This window comes from Sciurus carolinensis, chromosome 10 (genome assembly GCF_902686445.1).
Source record: "Sciurus carolinensis chromosome 10, mSciCar1.2, whole genome shotgun sequence".
Taxonomy (NCBI): Eukaryota; Metazoa; Chordata; class Mammalia; order Rodentia; family Sciuridae; genus Sciurus; species Sciurus carolinensis.
The window spans coordinates 124413602-124438761 of NC_062222.1; the positions used below are offsets into that span (position 1 = coordinate 124413602).

General features: G+C 36.4%; 1 protein-coding gene across 3 annotated transcripts in view; it reads left to right on the top strand.

Moving 5' to 3' along the window:
* The window catches only part of Kcnip4 (potassium voltage-gated channel interacting protein 4), a 1093862-nt gene that overhangs the window by 215368 nt on the left and 853334 nt on the right, over positions 1-25160 (top strand). The window contains exon 1 of one of the 3 annotated variants that reach the window (XM_047565626.1): positions 11189-11298. The exons of the other annotated variants lie outside the window; for them this stretch is intronic. Within the exon in view, the coding sequence (XP_047421582.1) occupies positions 11211-11298 (88 nt within the window). The 5' untranslated portion in view covers positions 11189-11210. Of the gene's footprint in view, positions 1-11188; positions 11299-25160 lie in introns of those variants that run through there. 3 annotated transcript variants of the gene reach the window in all.

The window sequence follows — 25160 nt, forward strand, 5'->3', positions numbered from 1 at the left end:
CATAATCTAATATTTTGCTTTATGTATGTCAAAACAAGAATATGTAATTTGGGGAGAATAGTTGTGTTTTCTTGCTAGTCTATTGCAGTGTGTTCCACAATGTTCTGCCTGTGTGTTCTCTCCTAGGCAATATAATTTGAAAGTTGCATGTGCTGGCAGCCTTGGTGGTTGTTACAATATGATGTGGGTAATTATTAGCTGATGAAGTAGGAAATGTGTTGTTTCTATTGGCATTTGGCCTATGGCATTAATGTAGTTATACAAAGCTTCAATGAAAACTAGCACAAACAGATTGCTCAAAGCAAAGAGAATTATAACTTGGTATAGATATCATTGAGTAAATATGTTTCTGTGATGGTCTAATGCAATTCCTTTTAATATTCCTAGGTGTTTACATAAGTGAGAAAATACTCTTTATTGAACAAAAAAAGAATACTTCCACTTTAATACCATCCTTCTTATTGATCATAATAGTTGTCGAGTGGTTCTTTGTTTGCCATTTTAACATCTATTTTGGTCTGTTTTTAGTTTTAATTTATATCTTCTCCTTTTAAGCAAGTTATCTGTTTTATGATAGAGTAAAAAAGTTGATGTCAACTATTACGTATAATGCAAGCCCCCTGTGTTCCCTTCCATGTTTAGTTTTCACTGCCATGAATGACTTTGACATGTGACCTTTACCATTGACCTTTCTTCAGCATTTCTACATGTCCCTTATGTATCCTTACATCATCTGAAACTTAGTTCCCAACTTCTACCTGGTAAATAGAAACCCAATAAAAATTCACTGAATTAAGTTATGTCTATATATGTTAGGTGGGGTTAGGGGGAAGGTCAACAAATCTATTGCTCTTTGCAATTATTTTTTATTATACTTCCACCCTTTACCTAGTTACCTGTGACCTAAAATGACCTTTTCTAAGATCTCACCTCGCAGGAAAATGAAGCAGCAAGGCCTGTGCCTCTCCCCTCAGAAGCAAAACACAGTCACATAGTATATATGAAAGAAAAAATGGACTAATCTTCAAAAAACGTTAATAGAGGGAAGAGAGGGACTAGCATCCTGGATCTGAAAATTTAGATCATGTGTGTGGCCTAATTGTCTTTAAAGACACTGGCCGTTCCAATGACAAGCTGTAAAAAGGCAAGGTTACCATGTCTGTGAGAGTCCATTAGATTCCAAGAGACACCACCACAGGAGGGCCTGTGGTTAATGACTTCTCTTGAGGCCAAATAAGCATCCAACTTGTTTTAAAACTATTTATTGATTGCCTTTGATATAATTGAAACTGAGCTTCCTTCATTGGTTTATTTCTTTTGACATGGAAAGCTAGGATGCATCACCAAGACCACATCCCCGTCTCTTAGTGATCTGCAGGTGGCATCGGGTGGAAATGTCAGTTGGGTTACTGAGACTTTCATAGAGCCACAATTTGTCATCTTTAGCCTGAAATTTGACTTTTTTATCAACTTTCATTCCAGATGGATAGGTACCACAGATCACATTCATTATCAAAATTTTGTGATTTTGAAAAATCAGGATATAATGAAAAAAGACTCCCTGCCCCATTTTTAGGGATTCTGTTTCTTGAAGGTGGGGCCCAAGAATGCTGCATTTTAAACAGGTATTCCAAGAGGATTTGATACAAATGGGCTGAACGTGATATGTTGAGAAAAAAGGAATAAGAGTCTGGATAAAATTGAGTGGATGAGCTCCAGGATTTCCATAAAGAAATTAAACTTCAATATAATTGTGGGACACTGTTTTCATAGTCCCAAATAACCACATGTGCTTTGTCAGGCAGGAGATTGCATGGCTACTTAATGGGATGGGGGATAAGATGCAGTTCAATGCAGGTAAATAATTTGATGTTTAATTCCCATGCTAAATTAGAGTCCCATTCCTTCTTTTGTCCACCAGAAAGAAAATGCCTCTCATTAAGAAAATGGTTGGTACATATTTTGGGGGACATCATTTTCAGCCTCACTTTCTGGGATGTTGAACTCAGACACGTCTGAGCTTTCTTTCTTAGAACCTGGGTAAAAACCTCTGAGTTGGAATATAACCCTGCACTCCTGCTGACACTCAGCCCCCCCTCCTCTGAGTCCTGCACCCCAATACAGAAACTCCCTTCCAAGCCCAGGATGCTGCCAATATCTGTACCAGGTGAGTTCAGAGCTGCCTTTTGCTCTTTTGAATATGACACATGCATCTATCAGTGACATTCAGGGCTCTGCATCAGCAACGCACCTCTCCTCTCACCTCCTGTCAGTCATAGCAAGGCAGGATTGTGGTGGGCGGTGTCTCACTGAGGGAGCCTGGTGCACATATCCAATGGTCTTTTTCTCCAAACCATACATTTACATCATGAACACTTTTTATTTATCTGGGAACACTCTGTGTGATGAATGGTGACTCTTCCTCTTAAGAACAAAACAGAACAAAATAACTCTATTTCTGTACTTCTAGAGAAATAATTCCCTTCTTGAGCCCTCCAGGATTTTCATCTTTTTGTCTTTTAAATCTCATAATTTGTACTAGATACTTTTGTGTATCTACTTAAAGGTAAATAATTGTCTCTGTTATCTCCCTCCTTAATATCAAGGTGATCCAGGAGTCTCATATTTATCAATGGTTTAGTCTCCACTGGCTACATAGAGAAAGTATGGTGGAAAACCTCCACAATTGAATCCTCTAAGCATTACTAGAAGACTTATGAGATGTTTTTCGATTGAGTTTTATCTAGGCACATTGGAAGGGAAATTCTCTGCCAGTGGATTTGACTTACTTTGTAAGTTACAAAGCTTTCACAGAGCTGTCCCCAAAGTTGAGGCAAACAGTAATAGTGTGTTGGCTTGCTCTTTATTCATTAAAGGAGGTGATTAGTGATGCTTCAGGAATAATAATGGACCTGGCATTGGGACATTCCTCTCTAATGGACACCAGCTAGTCTGATATTTTATCAAGACCCACTTTCAAAACCTGTGACTTTGCCGCAGGGCTCTGCTCTGCTTCTCTTTGCAGCCCCATGGTGTGCTATTTTTATGCTGCACATGTTTAATTTTGCAACTTGTGACAATTGAAAAGCATTACAATGCTTCTTCCCATTGAGATAAACAGAACACACCAAGATGTGCTGAGAGGAGCAGACTTTGAGAGACAAGAGTCTTCTTGGAATCAGTAGGCTCTTCCTTGAAGGGAAGCCAACTTCCTTCCCTTAATCAGGTATATTTAGTTTTCCATTCTAAAGAACAATGACGGTCAGTCAAGTGCATTTAAGATTTGTTTTACTCAAACTTGGCCTTTTCTGAAAGAGCAGATTGGAAGAAGAAAATTTCCTCCAAAATGCAATTAGGAGAAATGCATCTCGAAGAACACTTTTAAAACCATTTGTAACTTACTTAGCAAGATCACTTCTTTTGCAATCATCCCACATCCTAGGGTCTTCCATTCTTATATGGTGAGCCACTTTTCCTTAAAAATTAATTTTAGTTGTAGCCTATGTGTACTATGTGCCAAAAGTGCTAACTGGTTTCATTTAGAAAACCCTTGGGTTCTTGTGAGCTGTTGTAAAATCCCTCACATTTCTCTGTAAATGACACTGGCTTTGCTGAAGACTCTTTGAAACATTAAGGACATGTGCTTATTATTGATCATGCAACCCTGGATTGTTGATATTATTGCACATAGTGGTTATATTTCATCTAAATTAACTGATAATTAAAAGATCATTTTTCCTTTTTATTTTCTAATACTCTGTGACATTTTTTATTTATCTTCCTAATTATGTTTTGTATTTTCCTGAGGATAATTGTAAACAGCATTATTTTCCCTACCCAGTCTCCAGTAATACATAGATAAATGCAAATGGTTCCTTGCAAAAAAAAACAACATAAATGATAATTAGTTCTTGCTTTCCCTGGATTGATCATACTGGTGATCTGGGCTTCATTGTGAAAAATTAGCCCTTACAGAGGAATAATCTTGAGAATTTCCACCTAGAATGATCTGCAGAGCATTGACTGATTATCTAGAGACTACGGAAAATTACATATGCAGAGAAAGGACCTATATGAACTCTAGGTAGCCCCTCTAGGTAGGGTCACTCTTGTACCTCCTTCCAATCTGTGCTCAGACGTTACCTTTGCATGAGTACTTTTGTGATCACATCCTTTTATTTGCACTGCCCTCATCCCTTATCCTCTCCCGCCTTATGATGTAAGCTCTATGAGATACCAGTTTTGTCTGTGTGGTTCACTTGTATAAATTCAGCACCTAAAACATAAACACATAGTAGGTATTCAAGCAAGTATTTTTAAATATCGTTCTTATTTTTCATTCTCTTACTCATTTTTGGATATATTAACATGCAACTATAAGAAAATAATGGAGAAACCCCATGCACATTTTACCCAGTTTTCTGCAGTGGTAATATTTTACAAAACTATAATATAACATCACAACTGGACTATTGACATGAATACAGTAAAGACACAGAAAACTTGCATCACCACAAAGATCTGTCAGGTTTTATTTTTATAGAAACATCCACTTCCCTCTGCCTCCTACCCCTTATTAATCTGTGTCATCCACTAATCTGTTCTCCATTTTAAAAAATCCTGTCAGTTCAAGAAAGTTATGAATGGAATCATCTAACATACAACCTTTTGAGATTATAGGAAATACCCAAGTCTGGGCAGCATTATAAAGAAAAGAGATTTATTTTGGCTCATGGTTCTGGAAGTTCAAGGTTGAGGGATCGTCTGTGGTGATGGTATTCTTGCTGGCAGTGTTCCAGGGTGGCTCAGGATATCTTATGGTAAGATGCAGGGAGCACGTGCATGGGTCTGTGTGTTTTCTGGTCTCTCCTGCAGGAATCCAGTGGGATTCAATGATGGGAAGGCTACCATAATGACTCTATGTAATTTTAAGCAGGTTCCCAGGGTTCCACCTTTAAGCACCATGGTAGATTATGTTTCCAGTCTCTCAGTAACTCACAATAGGAATTAAATTCCCACATGTGAAACCTTGGGAAGACATTCAAACCATATCCAAACCACAATACCAGGTCATTTGATTACAAGTTAAAATACTATAGCCATTTATATACAGGATTTTGTGTAATTTAAAATAAGTTTTCTTTTGGGATGAATGTTCTGCAGTACAGTTATTGGGTTTTATGATTAGTGTGTGTTTAGAATTTTAAGACATTACCAGACTGTTCTCTAGAGTGGTGAGGTCATTTTGTATTTCCACTGTCAACATATGAGTAGTCCATTTTTTCTGCATTCTATCACCCTTTTTTCTTGTTACTATTTTTTTTTGTTTTAGTCATTATAATCAGTAATGATAAACCATAATTTTACTATGCACATCGATAATAATAATAATAATATGGATTGTATTTTCATATTTTTTATTTGCTGTCTGTATTTCATTTTTGGGAAATATCTCTTCATATTTTCTGCTCATGTTCTAATTGAATTGCATACTTTCCTTTGTTGGAGGTTGAAGTTCTTTGTATATTCTAGATAGAAGTTCTTTGTTGTAAGTATAGTTTACAAATAATTGCTCACACTCTATAGCTTGTCTTTTATCCTCTTGTGAGGTTTTTTTGGTAATTAAAGTATTAAAATTTGATGACATCTTGGTTATCAGTTTCTTGTTTTATGGGTCAGACTTTCAGTGTTGGATTGTTCCAGCATCACACTTTGTTCCTCCACTGAATCACTCTCGCATCTTTTTGAAAGTCAGTTGTGCATAGTTGTATGACTTTGTTTCTACATAAGTCTTGAAATTATTATGATTTGAAGACTTCTTCTTTTCAAAATTACATTAACTAATTTGGTTCCCTTGTACTTATACATACATTTTAGGTTAGTTTTGTCTAAATTAAAAAAAAAAAAAAAACTTGATGGGTATTTGATTGCAGTTGTCTTAAATTTGTATTCCAATTGGGGGAGAGTTGACATCTTTATTATGTTAATTCTTCTTTTACATGAATACAAGATATCTCTCCATTTATTTAACTTTTCATTTCTTTTATCAGACTTTTTGTAATTTTCAGCACACAAATCTTATATATGTTTTGTCAAATTCACACCAAACTATTTTATTTTGTTGAGTGATTATAAATTATATTTTAAATTTCAATGCCACATGTACTTTATTAATTCAGCTGATTTTTTTCATGTACTACAATTAAATATTTAGCTATTATCTTTTGAGTTTTCTGAACTTATTGGATAATTCTAGGAATTTCAATGAATTTCTTGGGGTTTTCTATGTAGAGAGCCATATCATCAGCAAATAAGATGACTTTATATTTCTTTATAGTCTGTATGTATTAAATTTCCTTTTCTTACCTTGTTGCATTGGCTAGTACTTCCAACACTGTAGAATAACACAGTTTGAAGCACCTTATTGTCTTGTTCTTGATCTTAGGGTGATAGCATTCAGTTTTTTGGCAGTAGGTAACATGTAGGGTTTAGTAGATATTCTTTGTCAAGTGGAATTAGTTTCATTCTATTCCTATTTCTGTGATTTTTTAAATTATAAATGGGTATTGAAGTAATGATTTTTGATCATGTGATTCTTTTTCTTCAGCCTGATGTGATGGATTACTTGGATTTCTTTTTGAATACTGACCCAACCTTGCTTCCCTAGGATGAACTCCATCTGGTCATAATATATAGCTCTTATTATACATTGCCAATTTCTCTTTGATAATGTTTCTTAAAGAATTTTGGGGCCTAGACTTGCAAGAGGTATTTGTATTTTTTTAATGATATTGTCTCTGACTGGGTTTGATATCAGTCTAAAAATAGATTCATAAAATGAGTTAGAAACTATTACTTCCTGTCTGTTTTCTCAAAGAAATTGTGAAGAATTTGTGTTACATCAGATGCAATGGTGCATGCCTGTAATCCTAGACACTTGATGCTGAGGCAGGAGGATTGCAGAATTGAGGCCAGCATCAATAAATTAATAGGGTTCTAAGCAACTTAGAAATAACCTAAAAAAATGGTAAGGATACTTCCTTACAGGTTTGGTTTAATTTTCCAATGAAACCATGTGACCTAAAAATGGGGTTTTTCAATTATAACTTTAACTTACTTAATAATTATTGGGCCATTCAAATTATGTATTTCATATTTAGTGGGTTATTTTAGTTTGCATACTTCTTAAAGAAAGGTCCATTTCATCTAAGTTGTCACATTTACATTGTATAGTTGTTCCTGCCATTTCTGTTGTGGACTGAAGATTTGCTTTGTCTTCCTTGCCCCCCTGTATCATATGTGTAGCCCTAACCTCCAGTGTGATTGTGTTTGGAAGTGGGGTTTTGGTTTTGATGAGATCATAATGGTGGAGACCTCACAATGGCATCAGTATCCTTATAAGAAGAGACTAGTGAGCTAGATGTTGTGAGTGGAGCCTCCCTGATGGGACTTAGTGTCCTCATAAGGAAAGAAGAATTTCAGCCCTGTCTTCCTTCTCCATGGGAGGAAGCAGTGAGAAGCCAGCCAGCACCCTACAATCCAGGAGAGGGTCCTCACCAAAATCTGAATGGGCAAGCACTTGGATCTGGGACTTCCCAATTTCCAGAAGGCTGAAAGATAAATATCCACTGTTTGAACCACCCAGTCTATTGTATTTTGTTTTTGCAGCCTGAGCTGACTAATACATCTGCCATTATCCCCTGACATCTGCAGGTTCAGTACTGTTGAATCCCATTGTTATAAGTATTTTTGAATGATTAGGTTAATTTAAAAATTAGTACATTTTTGTTGTCTCAATTCTACTATGTTCAAAGTTGAACTTTTGATTTTATTAACTCCAGAAGAATACCCACAACATTACTTTTAATTCATTATGTTTTAAAATATTTAATTTGCATGTAATGGTTGTATATATTTATGGGGTACAATGTGATATGTGTGTATAATATATTAAATCAAGCTAGTTGATATATTTCCATCATCTAACTTACATACTTTTTAGTGATGAGCATGTTTATAATCTACTCTTTAAGCAATTTTGAAATGCAAAATACATTGTTATCATCATACTGTATAATATAACAATAAAACTTATTTCTGTTATTTAACTGAAACTTTGTACCCTTTGAACCACATTTCCCCTTACCACAGCCCTCCCCCCAGCCTCTGGTAACCACCATTCTATGTACTGATTCTATGAGTTCAACTTTTTTAGATTGTACATAAAAATAATCTCATGTAATATATATCTTTTGGTGCTTGGCTTATTACACTTAGTATCACATCCTCCAGTTTCATCCATAAAATCACAAATGACAATTCCATTCTTTTTAAAGAATGAATAATATTCCATTGCATATATGTCATGTTATTTTTTAAAATTTATTCATCCTTTGAAGGACCCTTAGATTGCCTTTAATATGTAATATTCTGAATCATGCTGAAGTGAACATGAGTGAAAATCTCTCTTTGATATATTAATTTCAATTATTTTGAATATATGCCCAGCAATGGTTTTGATAAAGGTGCCATGAACATGATTTCTTCAATAGTATTGAGAAAACTGGATAACCACATGCAAAAGGATGTGTTTAGACTCTGATTTCATACTATATACAAAAGTCAACTTAAAATCATTGAAAGACTTAAATAGATCTGTAACTATAAGATTCTTACAAGAAAACCTAGGAGCAAAGCTCCAGGCATTGGTCTGGGTGATGATTTCCTGTGTAGGACCCCAAAAGCACAGGGGATAGAAAGCAAAACTGGAAAGATGGATCATGTCAAACTAAGAAAGCAGAATTCTTCAAGCCAGGAAACGGGTCCATGGTGCTTCTTCACCACAGGTGAACTCTTGCTCCTTACTTTGCCTCCTTTTCATAGCAGACAGGCCCTGCCCATCCTCACCTGTTCCAAGCCTAGCTTTCCAGAACTCTTGTTCATCATTCTTTGTGAATACAGCACCCAGAAGCCTCCCTATGCTCAGCAAGCTTCAGCAGCCACACCCTTCTTGCTGTCTCTGGAGGTTACCAAGCCCCAGCCCAGTTTGGGGTCTTCACTCAGCTGTTCCTTCCACCCAATGTGCTCTGACTTAAATGTCTCATGGTTGACTCCTTCTTATAATTTACATCTCAGCTCAGCTTCTTTAGTTAGAGATGCCTTTTCTTAGAGATCACGCCACCTATTCGCTTTCTATTCCGTCAATCTGGTTTGAATTTTCTTCATAGCACTTATCCTATATGATGTGTTCTTATTCTCTTTTGTTAATTTGTCATTTTCTCTGCTGGGGTATTAGACTGAAGGCTTTCCCTATCTCTTGCTTGTGTTCTTGGTGCACGGAAGCATATCTGGAACATGATAGATGCTCAGTGTGTGCTTGATGGATAAATGAATAAAGTGCTGTGCTTAAGACTATTGCCTATACTACACTACCTTACAACAAATGAATAAAATGTGTATTCTGATTCCTATTTCATCGATAAGTTAATGAGATTTTACAATAATTAGCCCAGCAATCAAGTTATAATATCATGTTCTGCCTATTTCAGACTTTGTCACAGATTCCATTCCTCTTGCCAGAGCTGTTGAAGCAAGAACTTCAAATAGTATTTTGCTAACCTTTTGTGTAGGCATCTGTTTTAATCTCAAACACTTTCATCTAAAGTTTTGAGAATTCCTGAAGAGAATACTTCATTGACCCACTTAAATGGTTTGAACACTGAGATAGGGGAGAATGTGAAAGAGTTACAGGAGGGGATGAGCTACCCTACATGTGTTTAAGTTTGTGATTCTAGGACTCCTTCTTTCTATATTGCAGAAGAACATCATTTTGTATATAGTGTTGTTGGGAAATATGAGTTCCGACTACATTGTTACAGTGTCAGAAAACAGGGTGTGGGGGAGTCCTGTCTGTGGTATTTAAATTATAGAATTTGCACATCCCATATGTACTAAATATCATAGTGATAATGTTTATATTTAAACAATGAGCAAAAAACAAACAAAAACCCTGGGAGTATTAATTAAGAGTGTAGACAAATCCTGGAAGCTGCCCGGGGCATTTAAGAATTCAGAAAAAAACAAAAATGCACTTCCAAAACAACCGTGGAGTTTTCTGGCTTTTCTAGCAACTGCTTCTATAATTCTGTCTTTAATAGAAAAAGTACTTTGTCTAAATTTCAAACCTCAGTGATTGTTCTATTAACTTAAGTCAACATGTAGGAAGACAGCAAGTTGCATTTATCTTCTGGAATTAAGAGGAAACTGAGTCAGTTTTGCTCTTAGGATAATGCACCAAATTAATTTTAGAACTCCATTGCCTGGCGGCAAAGGACAGAGCATAAGAGTTGTGGTTTGCATGCTACTGTGTATAAAAGCAGACAAGGATTTCTCCTAATTCCCAAATTCCTGAGTCTGGATGATGCAGAAAATATAGTCAATTTCAGGTATTAGTTTGTTTTATACCTCTGAACCCCTGAAGTACAATCTGTTTATCTGTAAAAGAACAACATTACCTCTATTTGTTGGTCCGTCTTTAACTGTGTTTGTTTAGAATCGGGGTCAGCTTCTCCAATGAGCTTTCCCCCCATCTAGGCTTTCTGAATCTGATTAACACAGTGTCAGGGAATTGTCTGATGTCTGACCTTGAGCTGAATGCTTTCCAAGTTCCCTTTTATTTTTTGGAATTGTTTTCCACAACCTTGGCCCCTGAGATCCTTCCCTAGCGGACCCGGTTGCATTAGCAGGATCTTTTATAGGTATCCAAAGGGTTTCAGACCCAGTGACCTGTCATCTGTCTTCTCACCTGCTTACATGCTGATTCATTGATGAGCTGGCGTTGCAGGCCCCGCCTCCCTCTGAATGGTCTGCGAGTTTGCACTTGCTCCAGGAGAGGGGATGCCGAGCTGCACCATAGCTGCCTTACTACAAGTGTGAACCGGCAGCCTATCTGTTGCCACAGAGGAACTTGGGGACCATCCTGAGAAGCAGCGCTCTCTCCTCCCTGTTACTGTTCTATCTGTATCCGGCTTCTCTAGCTTCTTAAAGGAATTTCTGATTCAGGCACTAACAGCTAATTCCACAGGAGTTGTAAGGCAGCCTGTGACATAAACTGAGACAGAAGTTTCCCCTCAGAGACGGTCTTTTTTTTTTTTTTTTTTCTGTTGGCAAAGACTTCTGGCTCTCCTCAGAGGAATACCTTGTTGCTTAAGATGAGTGGCTGTAGAAAGCGGTGTAAACGTGAAATATTGAAATTTGCCCAGTACCTTCTCAGACTATTAACAGGTTCTCTTCATACAGGTAATGAATTTTTTTTTTTTTAATAGAAGCTGGCAGAGCATGGTAATGAAGTTGAAATGGAGTAGGAAAGGCTCACTATTTCTTTGTTGTGATTATTTGTAATGTTGTCAATAAAATGCAATTGTGAGTGTTTGCTGAGATTCATGCTTTTAGAAATGTGTGCAGTGCAGATCTAATGTGGGGGTAGAACTGGATTCTCTGGATGTATCTTTTATGTTTTCATGGCAGTGTTGCTGTTAGATGTGCCTCAGTCTCAGGAAGCAGCCTCTGCAGAGTGGAAAGATTACAAAAAGAAAAAAAAAAAAAAGAATGCATAATTGTGCAAAGGTGTTTTTTTTCCCCCCTCGCTTCTGCTTGCTGCAGTTTACTGGAAAAGCACATAGCTATGCTTCCTGCAGGCATTTGGAAATTCTCTAGAACTCTTGGAGCATTATACTCCATAGATTATTTCCAGTATTTGATCATGGAACTTGGTAGTGGAAGAGTTAAGGACATTTCTTTTGGAATCCTGAGTTCCTTGAAAATGTGAGCAAAATGTGAATATTGCTGAACAGTGAAATGTCCATGAGAGGTTTGATATTGTTTCTTTGCAATGGATTTCAGTGTTTACAAATTTGCACAGTTGAAATATTCGAAACTCTATTTCAATCTAAGTGTTGATAGAAAGAAAATATTTTAAGATGTTCTAAAATCACAGGGCTAGCCTAAGAGTGCTGCCACCATGTCATTCCTTAATATCATCATGAAGATACTGACAGGTGGGACCAGATGTAGTTGACACTGATAATAAATACTTGTAAGGGGCCATCAAACTTTGGAGAAAACAGAGCTGGGGGATATAATAGAACACTTTGATTCTGGTTCTGGAGATCTATTGTTGGTTTTATTTTTTCTTTTCAGATTCTAACTCATATTTGTCTTCCTTTACCTAAATAATTAGAAAGAATAAGTAGGACAGAATGTTATCGACACAACTGCTTGTACAGACAGGTTGACAACATGAAAGAGGAAAACAATTTTGAGAGGATAACTGTGACAATTAAATGACTTTGGAGTGCACCATTAAATCTTAGCAGACAAGAAGTAGATTGTTAATATTTTAATGTTAATATCCTACTAACATCCAGATGCTAAACCTTAGGGTAGTACAAATTGTGGTGACTTTCAATGTTTTGAAGAATAACTGTTGCGAACCTGCACCTGACTTCTGTGACTGTTGTGTTTCTCACCTGGTCTTCACATTCATGTTATGACTTCTTAGTCCCATCAGTGTGACCTTGGCATTGCCTGTTTATAACCATTCCGGGAAGGATGGTGTACCATTTAGGACACCATGTCTCATTTGACAAGGCTCAATATGTGATCTTTTTCTTGCTATAAAATTAGAGAAATATTTCCCCAAAATAGCTTACATGAGGCTTTTGTGGTTCTCTGTATTTTTCCTCTTTGATATAACAGTTTTAAAATTCTACCTGTTTTTTGTTGGATTTAGGTGTCCTCTTCTGCCCTTTTTGTTCATTCTGTTTGTGGAATAGTTTTATTGAACTTCCAATTTCAAAGACTTTAATGAAAATGGTAAATAGTTGCCGAATTATAAGCTATAAGTATTGAATCCAAACTAGAGTCTCTGTTCACAGGTTGTCTAATGACTAGTTGGCAGCTTGTGATATGAAATTTATGGAAAGCCAACATAGCAGCAATATTTTAAGCCTTATTCCCTGCATACTCAGAAATCAAAGTAAACAAGAGTGGTTTCTTTATTTTGGAAAAAAAAAAAAAAAAAAAAAAAAACCCTAAGAGTGGCGCCTTGAAAAGCAGAACCAAGAGATTTTGTTGGAGTATCCAGAGAGATACATGTCCTGAGAAATGTGATCAACGGCATAGTTTCTTGTAAAAAATCTTTTCCGTCCAATCCATACAATATTAAATGTTGTGAAATCCAGTTAGAGTCTTTACAACTATTCAAAATTCTACTTGGAAAAACTCATTTATGCATTTACGAGATGCTGTGATAATATACACTGTTCATATTGCGGGATCTAATGTAAAATTCATCAGAGCACTTTCAAGTCCCTTAGCTAGTAATTAATGAAGAAGTAGGAAGCAGAGTTGAATTCGTTTAAAAAATTTGCTTTAAGGTTAGATATGCAAGAAGTTGCTAATTGTATCCTGAACAATCAGCATACGCCTTTGTAGTTATCAAAAATTTAAAACAGTGTGAACATGCCTTAGATGACTTTTTTCCTTTTAACCAAAAAGTATTTTATCCTTACTTTTTCATCTGATGGTATTATCTGAGGAAATAGTGCATTTGTTTTACATTTGAAAAATAGATGAATTCTAAAATTTATACATTTGTGTTTGGAGCAGTTGCTTCTCATTTGTTACCAAAATGACTCATATGTGTATACAAACAGAAAAATTGAAATGCAAAGAAATTTTTATGGACACAACTTTCCTTGATGTGTCTTGTCAGTGTTATTGAAAGTTAGAGGGAAGCAATTTCCTTTTCCTAGAGCTTTTGGGTAAGTTTCAGCAATGCCTAGAATTACATAGAAATACATGAATTTACTTACTGATTTTTCTAAAATAATCTTTATGTTAGAGAATACAGTGGTAAAATCATAAAGTGGTAAAATTCAGTGGTAAAATCGTAAGCTAAGATTCATTTTACCAGAAACACTTTCATATTTTTCTCATGCACATCACTTTTCAAAGTGCAGATTTTATTTATTGTTTTATTTTACTTTTGGTACCAGGGATTAAACTCAGGGGCACTTAACCACTGAGACACATGCCCATTTTTTAAATGTGAGACGGTGTCTCTCTGAGTTGCTTAGGTCCTTGCTGTGTTGCTGAGGCTGGCCTTGAACCTGTGATCCTCATGCCTCAGCCTCCACACCTGTGGGATTACAGATGTGCACCAATGTGCCTGGCAAAGTGTAGATTTTAAAACACATGTTTTGGCTTTACTCATCATGAGAACATAAGTACTTAGAAAGGTCTTTGTTATAGATGATAAATCACAGAAATCCATGTGAGTATTACAATGTAATAGCTTCCAGTTTAGTAAGGTTTGATGTAGAATCAATCATCCTAATTCTTTCTCAATTTGAAACTTGTCTCTTTATATACCATATTATATTTAATTATAGATAAGGCTTCTGCTATCCAGTATATCCTGGTACATCTGAATAAATGGAGACGGGTTTGTAGATTAGAAATGTAATACTTCTATCAGTGGGAGATTTGTGTATCATGGGAACCAATATAATACACTATCAAGAATGTTGATCCATGAAGAAGGTGTAAATGATAGTATAGATATCAAGTTTTGAACTTTTTTTCTTTAATTGTAGATTTTAGCACAAGAAAGTCTTTTAGTTATTTGAAGGTTGTTTCGACATTTATCAATATTCTATATACCTTGTTCTTGAAAAATCAAGGCCTAAACACATTTTCCTATTATCGAGAATTCCCTAAACATGTGTCTGAGGTGAATATTGCCTGGAGCTCTATGTTAGACTTCTCAACTGCAAGCTACAGGTGTGAGAGAGTTCAGCTCTTCACCTGAGGGGAACAAAGGTAATATAAGTCAAAAACACCTCTGAACCGTCTGTTTAGGTTTGGATTGCTGTTTAGTGGATGAAAGTATTTCAAATGTAAGGAAATTATGTTATTAAGAGCATGAGGTAACAATTCATCATTCCATCACATACAGAACTTTAAAGACAGAGGGAAAGGGAGAGAGGGAGAGACGGGGTGGGGGACAGGTAAAGTACGTACATTTGTTTCAAAAATCTGCACCAAATATTTTTCCTACCTTGACATTGTGGAAATGATTTGGGGTCAGCCATCCCAAAGCTAATTATGTAAAGATTTAATTACTTTTATGTTGCATTTTTTTTAAATGTGAAGAAAAAGTAAGGGATGATCCTCAGAAATTTCAGAGAATTAACAAAACCAGTTTGGGCTTTGTGTCCTTTTTCCTATCTCCTCCTTTCCCCTCAGGAGTATGGATCTCAGGATCATATTTCCCATTCCCCAGCATTCCACATCCTCTCCTGTCCCCATCCCATTCACACTTGCACTCAGGGAAGACACATCTCATACACAAGATGTGTCCCCAAGGACCTCACATAATTAAAAATTAACAAAATCCAAATTTAATCCTGACAAGAAAATGACAGGAGTTTCTATTTCCCTGTTCCTGTGGACCTGCCATGTGACTGTTGAACACACAGTTTATATTCCCTTGACCTGACAGCTCTGAAATTAGGCTGTTCATTATTTTTATTTTAATTCTAATTTATCCTTTCAAATTTTGGATATTTCTCATATCCTTGTGTACAATTTTCATTATTCAAATGAATGTAAAATAGCATCTTGTTATGTTTTCCTGTGATCTTCCTTCTATTGTAACCTGTTCTCAAGAAAGAAAGCACAGAAGTGCAATGTTGATACTTGGTTGCCAGTGACTATGTGGCATTATGTTACATTTCCCAGCAGAGTTTACATTATAAATGGTATAAAAAAATTGTTTTGTTCTGTTTAACTTTCAGTCAGGAGTTATGAGATATTCAGGGTCCTGCTTAAGTTTCCCAGATTGTACCACTGCTGTCAAATCTGATGAAAGAATCCCTGATTTCAGTGTATAAAACACCTATATATGTAGGCTACCATCTGCCCCTTTAATTTCACAGGGAAATCTGCATGTTAATACTGTATTGTGTTGTATTCTACGTTCTTTTTCACATAATTAGTACATTAGGTAAGGATGTAGAGCTTAAAGACTGCTTTTTCCAAGAGAAGATGATGTTTTTATCATTGCAGTCATTTCAGAGTGGTAGGTGGTCTGGTCCCATAGTCTTAAACATGATAAATTTGAAACTCCTGTGTTGGTTGGTTGACACAATTAATCAGTAGGTTGCATGGAGTCTAAAGGGAGAACTAACATTCATAGGAAGAGCTTCATTTGACCCTCTTGGTTAAGATATTCAGGGCTCTCTTACCAGAAATGTCAGCAATTAGACATCAGTGGCTCATTTAAATACTTGAGATATTCATGTTTCATAACATAGGACAAAGACTCTTAAGGATAGTGTCCATTGATTGTGATCTGTATCAGTTGTATATCTAGTAGGAAAGTGATCTTACACTCAGGAAAGTAATTTGATAAAGGGATTCTATATATAGACAGGGCATAAACCAATCAGAAAGAGGTGAAGTGTACACTAAAGCCAGTCACTACTACTGCAGGGTCAATGAGTAGGAACTGTTTTAAGAACAAGGACAGGGTAACTGTGCAGAGGGCTGTTGAATGACAGTGGTGGCCTACAGGACAGTGATGTAGCCAATCCACAGAGACCTAATGGAGAAAAATTCTAATGCTGGTCTCTTTTCCCTCTATCTTCACATTTTCTGTTCATGTTCCATTGGATGACCCTATGTTAGTCAGTTTTCTGGTACTGTCAGGAACACCTGAGGTAGTCAATGTGTGAAGAAAAAAAGGTTCATTTTGAATGACAGTTTTGGAGATTTCAGCCCATAATCAGTTACTGGTGCCAATCTGTTTATTCTGCACCTCTGTCAAGGCAAAAAAATCACAGGAGAAGCAAATGTGTAGAAAAATTGCTCCCTTCATGACTGGAAATGAGAGAGAGAAACAAGAAAGGGCCAATGACTCACTCTCTCCCCAGTGAGCAGTAGGACCCACCTCTTAAGGGTTCTACCACCCCCTAAAAGTGTTACTCCAGGGACCAAACTATTAACACTTGGGCCTTTGGTGGGACATTCCAGATCCAAATTATAACAGACCCAACCCTGATGCCAATGGGAAAACTACTCTAAGCAAGAGAAATACGTTCCTGGCAGTATGATCATACATTCACCCACCACTGGTATTATCAACGACTAGCTTGGTTTGCTTAAGATTACAAACAGTGGTCATGTTGTGGTCTTCAGAAGTCACTGAGAGAGGCGGGATCAAGCTAATCATTTTGCTTGGTGAATCATAAGGTTCCAATCTACCGACAACATCTTTTGCTATTACTGTCTTTTATTTGGATTGTAAAGCTTCTTTCCAAAATTTCTCTGTTTCTTCAGTTTTAAAAGTCAGATAGACCCTTTCCTTCCAATTAAAGTGGCTCTGTTTTCTAAGATGATGATGTAATTGTCATTAGTCAAATTAAATGATACATAAAATAATGTGATGTTTGTTTTATAAGAGAGTGTTATTACAGTTCAGGAAGATAGCTATGGTTCATATTTGGTAGGCCTGTTCATTAATTTTCCTTAATCAAGCATATTTTCTCTGCCAGATCATTTTGCTAGCATTGTGATCCATTTGTGGGTAGATGGTGGGTGAGTGGGTGGGTGGCTAAGATCTAAGGAGCTGACTTTCATTGCAGATGAGAGCAAAGTCCAATGGTCATAATAGAATATATTACAGTATATATCAAACATTTTCACAAACAAATCAATTATGATCAAGCCTCTGTGAAGTATGACTCAAAGACTAATATCCATTTCTCCTGCCTAATATAGATACTGCAATAACATGGAGATGCCTCCAGATATTCTTTGTTTGGGACTGATGTTCATGGTATGCTTTTAAAGGAGAATAGATAGGACTCTGCAGCAGATCAACACATAATAATGGGTGAGGATGATCAATTTCTCATTATCTTCCAATTTCAGAGAGAACGAGACAGAACTGAGCTGAATGGGTGGCCAGGGTCAAGGGAGATAGACTGTGCCAAGTTTTGGTTCAGGAAGTAACCTCATAGAAAAGTGGTCCATTACTCGACATCCCTCTTATGTGTCTCGTGATCAGCTTACTATCTGGCTTCATTTTGCTTCTTCCAATGTCCTTTCATTATAGTCTTAATGAACATAATGTAAATATATTACCTTAAAATTGAAGAGTTATCTTCCAAGAATGTGTTCTAGGAGAGCTGCTGTCTCTGCTCAATCCCCAACAATGCTGGTGGGCAGAAGCATATGCAGAGGATGTGTTAGCAGCCTGGTTTTGAGATTCTGGCTTTATCCCTAATCCCACTATTCTGAGTCACCTAGCAGGGACATCTCATCTATACAATGGGGGTCTCCATTCATATATTTCTGTAGTTAGCAGACATTTCCCAAATGTAACTTTCATTACTATTGCTGATCTGGTCTCTCTCTATACAATGTTCTATGTGCTTTCTTCACATTAAATTTTCACCAATAATAATCGGATACTTAATCATCACTATGCTTCCTGGTAATTAGGAATAAATAGAAAGTATACACATAAATGACTGCCATTTTTTAATTCACTAGCTTTTTATTAGTCTTCAATAATGATAATTCCATTTTTTTTTTCAACAAACATTTATTAAGTGCTTATTGAGAGCTGAGTCTTGTGGTTTTGTAAGACATTCCTTTATTATTCTCACTGCCCCACGTCACCCTGCTAATACGGAAAATAGATACGAGGCTGCCAACCAACATATGCAAAGATTTCAAAAAGCAGAGGAGATGTCTCTTGTGGTTTTTACCAAGGGTAGGCAAGGACAATGGACAAATGAAGGGAGGCAAGAAGCCTTTAAATTACTTTCCTCTGTAAAAATTAGAGAGAAAGGCTGATGAGAGAGGAACCACACAAGGCAGGGGACAATCAGCTCAGGAAGAGAATCAGTGGGATTATTTGTAAGAAAATGTTTTAGGAGAAACATAAATTGCCCACACTTCCCCAGACTTGCCTTAGGAACTACCAGCCAAGCTCACCAGTCCTCGTCCATGACTGGAGGAGTATGTCTGTGGCTTTTGAGTGGTCAGATAGCCCCTCCCACAGTCTCCTGCCTGTTTCTCACAGGTCTTCCTCAGCTCGGTAGGATGGTCACTCTTCGCCTATATCACTTCTGATTTGGGCCCCTTGAGCTACTCATTCTAATCCCTTCTGTAGTTCTCTTTTCTAATTTTCGTCCAGTAACTCTTCTCATCACAGAAACTGCTGCAGATATTGCAGAGCCCTGGAAGTCTGAATTCTTTGTAATTATAAGCAAAAAAGTTGCACCTACATGTTTTTAAATGAGGTATGGTTTGTATAATTGCTCTTTGTTTTAAAAGGTATGTATATCATGAGTCACTTACATATAAACATCTCTGTTGCTCATTTTTCTACAATGAATATATTATGTGTATGATTGAATTACATAAGAGTATAAGAGACACTAATAAATTAAGAATTGAAATATACAGGTTCTTCCAGTCTTCAATTATGATAAAATTGCTGGAAACCAAAGGATACTACCTTGGATGTGCTATAATCTCAGAGATTATCAAACAAACAACATAAAAAAGTATTACTACTTTGAGCTTAGCTGTTTTCTCTCACAGTTTTCTTCTTGTAAGAGTAGTAAATTCTCCTAGCTCACTATTTTTACCTCTCTTATGGGGAGATTTCCATGTTTTGAGGCCACCAGGTTAGGAGAAGAGACATAAAGCCTGCCAAGTCTGTTGTGTTCTCTTCTATAATGTTAAGACACATAGAGTCTGTTTTCATTGTGGAAGATACAGAAGAGTTTCCTAACCATCTTATAATTCTCTGAGATAAACAAAAGTCAAAAGGCTTCAAAGAGCTATGAAGCCAAATCTATAAAGAGCTTTTAGAACTTTAAAGATCAGTTTTATGCAGTGTCTACTAACGTTCCCTGAGGGAAACTGCTGGGCATGTACCCAAACATGCAAATGTCCCTTGCAATGATGCCCTCCCAGCTTATCTCAAGTAAGAGCACAGTCCCTGCACTCTGAAAGTAAGAAACTTGTTCAAACTCACAGTAGTACAAGTGCAGAACCCAATGGCAGCCAAATAGATGGCACTGTGTTATGTCATGTAGCTTATACTGGAGTGAGGAGTATATTCCTGGGTCACAGACATGTCAAGACAAAATGCATCTTTAAAGTCATTTGATCTGATTCTTTACTGGAAGAAGGTACAACTGAAGCCAAGTTACTGAGGTGATTCTACCAATGTCATTACAGCTAGTTAGTCCTGTTACTAGTTGTTCCTCTACAATTCCAGAAGCACATTGTTAGCATAACCTTAGGTTGTGATAAGTGCCTTAGTTGGTGGCTTGATCTGATGGAAACACTTGGACTTGGCAGTCCAAAAGACCTGGACTTAAATCTGAGCACCATCTCATCTTAGTGGTGCCTTGGGCAAGACATCAGTTTTTGCATCAGAAAAATTAAGTGATCCTTAATCAAGCTCCCACCAGATTCTTTTGCAAGTCAGCATTCTTAGACAACAGCTGAGCTCTAGTACTCATTCAAGTTGTGCTGCGTCCTGTTTTGAATACTGATAAATCAGTCTAAAGTCCTGTGATTAACATTATCCATTTGTTCTAAAGTCCTTAGAAAAGGTCAGAGTGCATTTATTTGCTTTTATCAATTTAAAATGTTCAAACAATAGAGCTTCTAATGCAAAGACCTCCTTCAAAAATGGTAAATTTTAAAACTTATATGCTTACAGTGTTAAACTCAATTTTTACTTTAATTCTCTTCTATCAAAAATTACCTCCTATCTAAAAATGCCAGATAACTTATATGTTGCTCTAATATGTATAAATAGTTTTGCTAAAAGTTTTTGAGTCTAAAGTTTTTAAATTGTTTGATTAATAGTTAAGTAAAATTTTTTTCTTTACTAAAAAGTAAGATTTATAACTGTATTCACCTTGACTTTCCTAAGACATAAAATATAGTAAAATTTAAAAAAAAATGAAAAAATAGAAATTAGTTACTTTAGAAGTCAATATTAAGAAGATTCTGATTCATTAAATTATTTATTAACTATTATAATTTGATGGCAGGTATATATACATATTAAAATCCTATCTTTAGGAAAGACAAACATACTTGATACATTTTATCATTTTGTGTTCTAAAACAAAGTATTACCAATAAAACAAGATGTAGAGAATGATTTCATTATGAAATATGAATTCAAAAAATTTCAGAGTCAACATATGAATCTGAAGAACACACAAAGACTAAACTCTTAAGTCCAGAACGAACCAAGCCCTCATTGGAATTGTGAAGTCATTCCATTCAAGCCTCTAAAATAGATAAGAATTTAGGCACATATTTCTGTGTTTTGTCCCACTTAGCATGATAAATGATAGTTTTGTTTAAAAGTAAGCATTTCTCTTTTTCCACTGGTGAGGCAATGAACCACAGAACCTTTATTCAGTGATAGATCTGTATTTGAAATCCAGCTCGATTAGTCACTTGCCGCATTCTCCAGGCAAGTTACTACTCTTAGGCTCAATGATTTCATCAATAAAAGGGGGCTGATGGTAGTTCCACCTTCACAAGGTTATTACTTGTGATGGAAATAATACAAAGTCCTAAGGTGAAACTGCTACAATACAGTAAGTAACAGGTGTTTTTATAATAATAATCTTCCTAAGTGCAACAAATGTTTATTGTGTCTCTGGTATGTGTTGCATACTCAGAAGGTACAGTGAGGGATTTGAAAATGCTCAAGGCAACAGCTGTACCATAAAGGAGTTTAACACTTAGTGGAGAAGATAAAACATACATAAAATATATGTAATACAGATTTCAATGTGTGAAGTGACACAAGGGAGTGTATTAGTAGAATCCAAAGAGAGACCACTGGTATTGGTGGCAAGAGAGACATTCTCAGCAGTGATAATCTTTGAGCTGGGTTTTACCGGCTCCAGGTTTAGAGATGCAGAGCTGGGGATTGGACCTCCCGGAAAGAACAAATAGACTGAGGCAGAGGATATAAAGAGATAAATGCATGGCGAGGGCTTCACTTATCCAGCAGATGTTCATTAAGTGCCTATGTTTGCTGGACACTATTCTAAGAACTGGGGATACATCAGTAAACAAAAGATCCTTGTCCTCATATAGAGGGAAGGCAGATAATAAGCATGCCAAAGTGGTGAATTAAATTGCATGTTAGAGGTGATAAGTACTCTGGGTAAAAATACAATAGGAAAGTGGGTTTGAGATGCTGTGGAAGTTCGGGTATGTGTCAGGGCTGACATAACAAAATGCCACAGACTAGGTGACTTAAACCACAGAAGAAATTATTTTCTCAAAGTTCTGGAAGCTGAAAATCCCCTTTGATTTCTTCTGAGGCTTCTCTCTATGACTTACAGGTGGCCACCTTTTTACTGTGTCCGCTCAGTCTTTGCTGTGTGCATGCATGCCTCTGGTGTCTATTTAGGTGTCTAGATTTCATATAAGGACATCAGACAGACTGGATTAGGGGCTGCCCTGAAGGCCTCATTTTAAGTGAATCACGTCTTTAAAGATCTTATCTTAAAATATCACACATTCTGTGGTAACCAAGGTTAGGACTTCTATATAACTTGTGGAGTACATAACTCAGCCTACAACAGTATGGTTACAGTAGAAATGAAGTGATTAGGATAGACTGAGTGGATGGCATTGGATCAAAATTTTGAAGCAATTGAGAGAGTCCTGGAGATATAAGGAGGGGCAGATTTTAGGAAGAGAAATAGGCTAGTGTAAAGGGCCTGAGGCAGCTTGTATTCAGTGTGTTCAAGAAGCAGAAAGTAGGAGTTATCTAGAACAGAGGAAAACCAGAGTAATTGAAGATGAAGGCAGAGAGGCAAAGGAACCAAGTTATATGTGGTCTTATTGGATATACTGAGGCCCCAAGCATTGGTTTTGAGTGAATACGGAGCCACTGCAAGATTGTGAACAGAAGAAGTATAATTAACAGAGGTTGGTAAACTATAGCCCACAGTTCAAATCTTACCTGTTGTCTGTTCTTGCATGATTTGTTAACTAGGAATTGCCTCTACATTGTCAAATGATTGGTGAAACATCAAAAGAAGAATATTTCATGACAGTTAAATTATACAAAATTGAAACCTAATGTCCTAAAATAAAGTTTTGCCCATTCATTTGCATATCATCTATGGCTCTTTTTTTTTGTGTGTGTGTGTTCCAGTGACAGAGCTGACTGGTTGCAATAGGAACTTTTTGGTACACAGTCTGTAATATTTAACAACTGATCCTTTACAAAGTAAGTTCTGTATCTTACTATATAAGGTCAAGGATAGAATCTGGAGAGGAAAAGAGGCTTTGATTAGGATACTGATGGTGGAAGATGTACTGAGGTTGGACAGTATTGCTAGTGAACCAGATTGACAGAAATGTTGGGAAATATTTGGTGGTAGGGGCTTTGGAGTGTGAATGGACATTAAGACAGGATGCTGGCAGATCTTTATGCACAGGTGTTAAACCTTTGCAGTCTTGTTCTTCAATCTCTGTACATTACTCTTAGAACAGTGCTTTAGGAAGTCCAACTGGCAGCAGAGGGCTGCGGGGAATTGATTGCAACGCTTGAGTCAAGAGGTATGGATGGCCTGGAAGTGAAGAGGGCAATGAAAAGGAAGATTCAAGTGCATCCTGAACACTGTGAGCAGCTTTCCTATGTTCTATGCCAGGGAGAAACCTTCTGTGATGATATAGCAGTTTTCAAACAACTTTAAAAATATCTTGAAGTGCTAGAATACTAGTATTCTAATTATATATCCTTCAAATTAAAATAGAGTTTTTTAAATGAGTCAGGCCAGATGCCTTTTACACTTGGATGTGTAATATGAAAAATACAAACTAAAAAGAAGACCATCAGTAGTCCATAAGTGGCAGAGACTCTCAATCTGGATTTCCACCTTATTTAATTGTCATTTATTTGTTAAAAGCTACCATGCTTAACTTGGCATATCCATTTTGTTCTCTGAGTTACTTTCATAATCTGTGTCCTTGATCGTAGTTTTAAAGTGCCTCTATAGAAATCCACTGTCTTTGCTAAGATATTTGCACCATGTGTTTTCTCAGAATATGTACTTTGGAGAATTGATGGTTGAAAAAAAATTAATTAACTTTTATGACTTATTTAAATCATCTTAATCATAGATTTTACAGAAAATTTGCTTCTTTCTTTATAAACACTATATTTTAAAAAGTGTGATTGCAGTACTAATTACATGATCTTATCTGACATAGAGAAATAATATGTCACAGGTTGTATTCAGTATTACAAAGTTTGCTCCACCACATATTTTCCAACTTTATTGATCCCATCTTTTAAAATTCAAACTATGAAAAGTGAGGCCAAAACACAAAACACTTCAAATATAGGAATAAAAAAATGGACTTAACTCTTAGAAATCTGGCCTAAAAAGTTACATTGCATAAAATAGACCTCAAACATAGAGCTGCCTTATCCACAGATGAAAGCAAACCAAGTTCCTTGAATGAATATATTTCTGGTGACAGAATCTTTCAGACATAACTATTCCAAATTTAGACTGGTTAAAAGAATTTTGAAATATTTTTGTTGCCATGAGAAGGGGAAAGTAGGATCTCCTGTTCATTTAAAAATAATCGTTCTTTATCAGGAACAGAGGGTGGTTAATGTTCTCACTAGGGTTTCCAAGGTAAGAGTCTTTTTCAGGACAAGGTTTGAGGTCAACTTGTCCAGATTCTGCTTTAACTTCGAAAAATGTCACTTTTAAGTTTCTTTTGAGGTAATCAAGTTTGGAAGGTAATATGATTTATTTCATATTGCAAATGTTCTTTGTTAAAGTGAGCAAAGATGGCAGCAGTTCTTATTAGTTCCAAAGATGGCAGCTTCAAACGTTCCCCTATTTTGGGAGTTAAAATATGAAAGCTGTACAAATACTGAGATTGAAAACAACTGGTGAAGACAGTTACTGTTTAGAAAAGGGTCTGCACTAGTCAGTGTCTAGTTGCCCCATGCTATTCCCATTGTCCTGCAGAGGTACTGGAGGCCCCGGGAGGTCAATGTC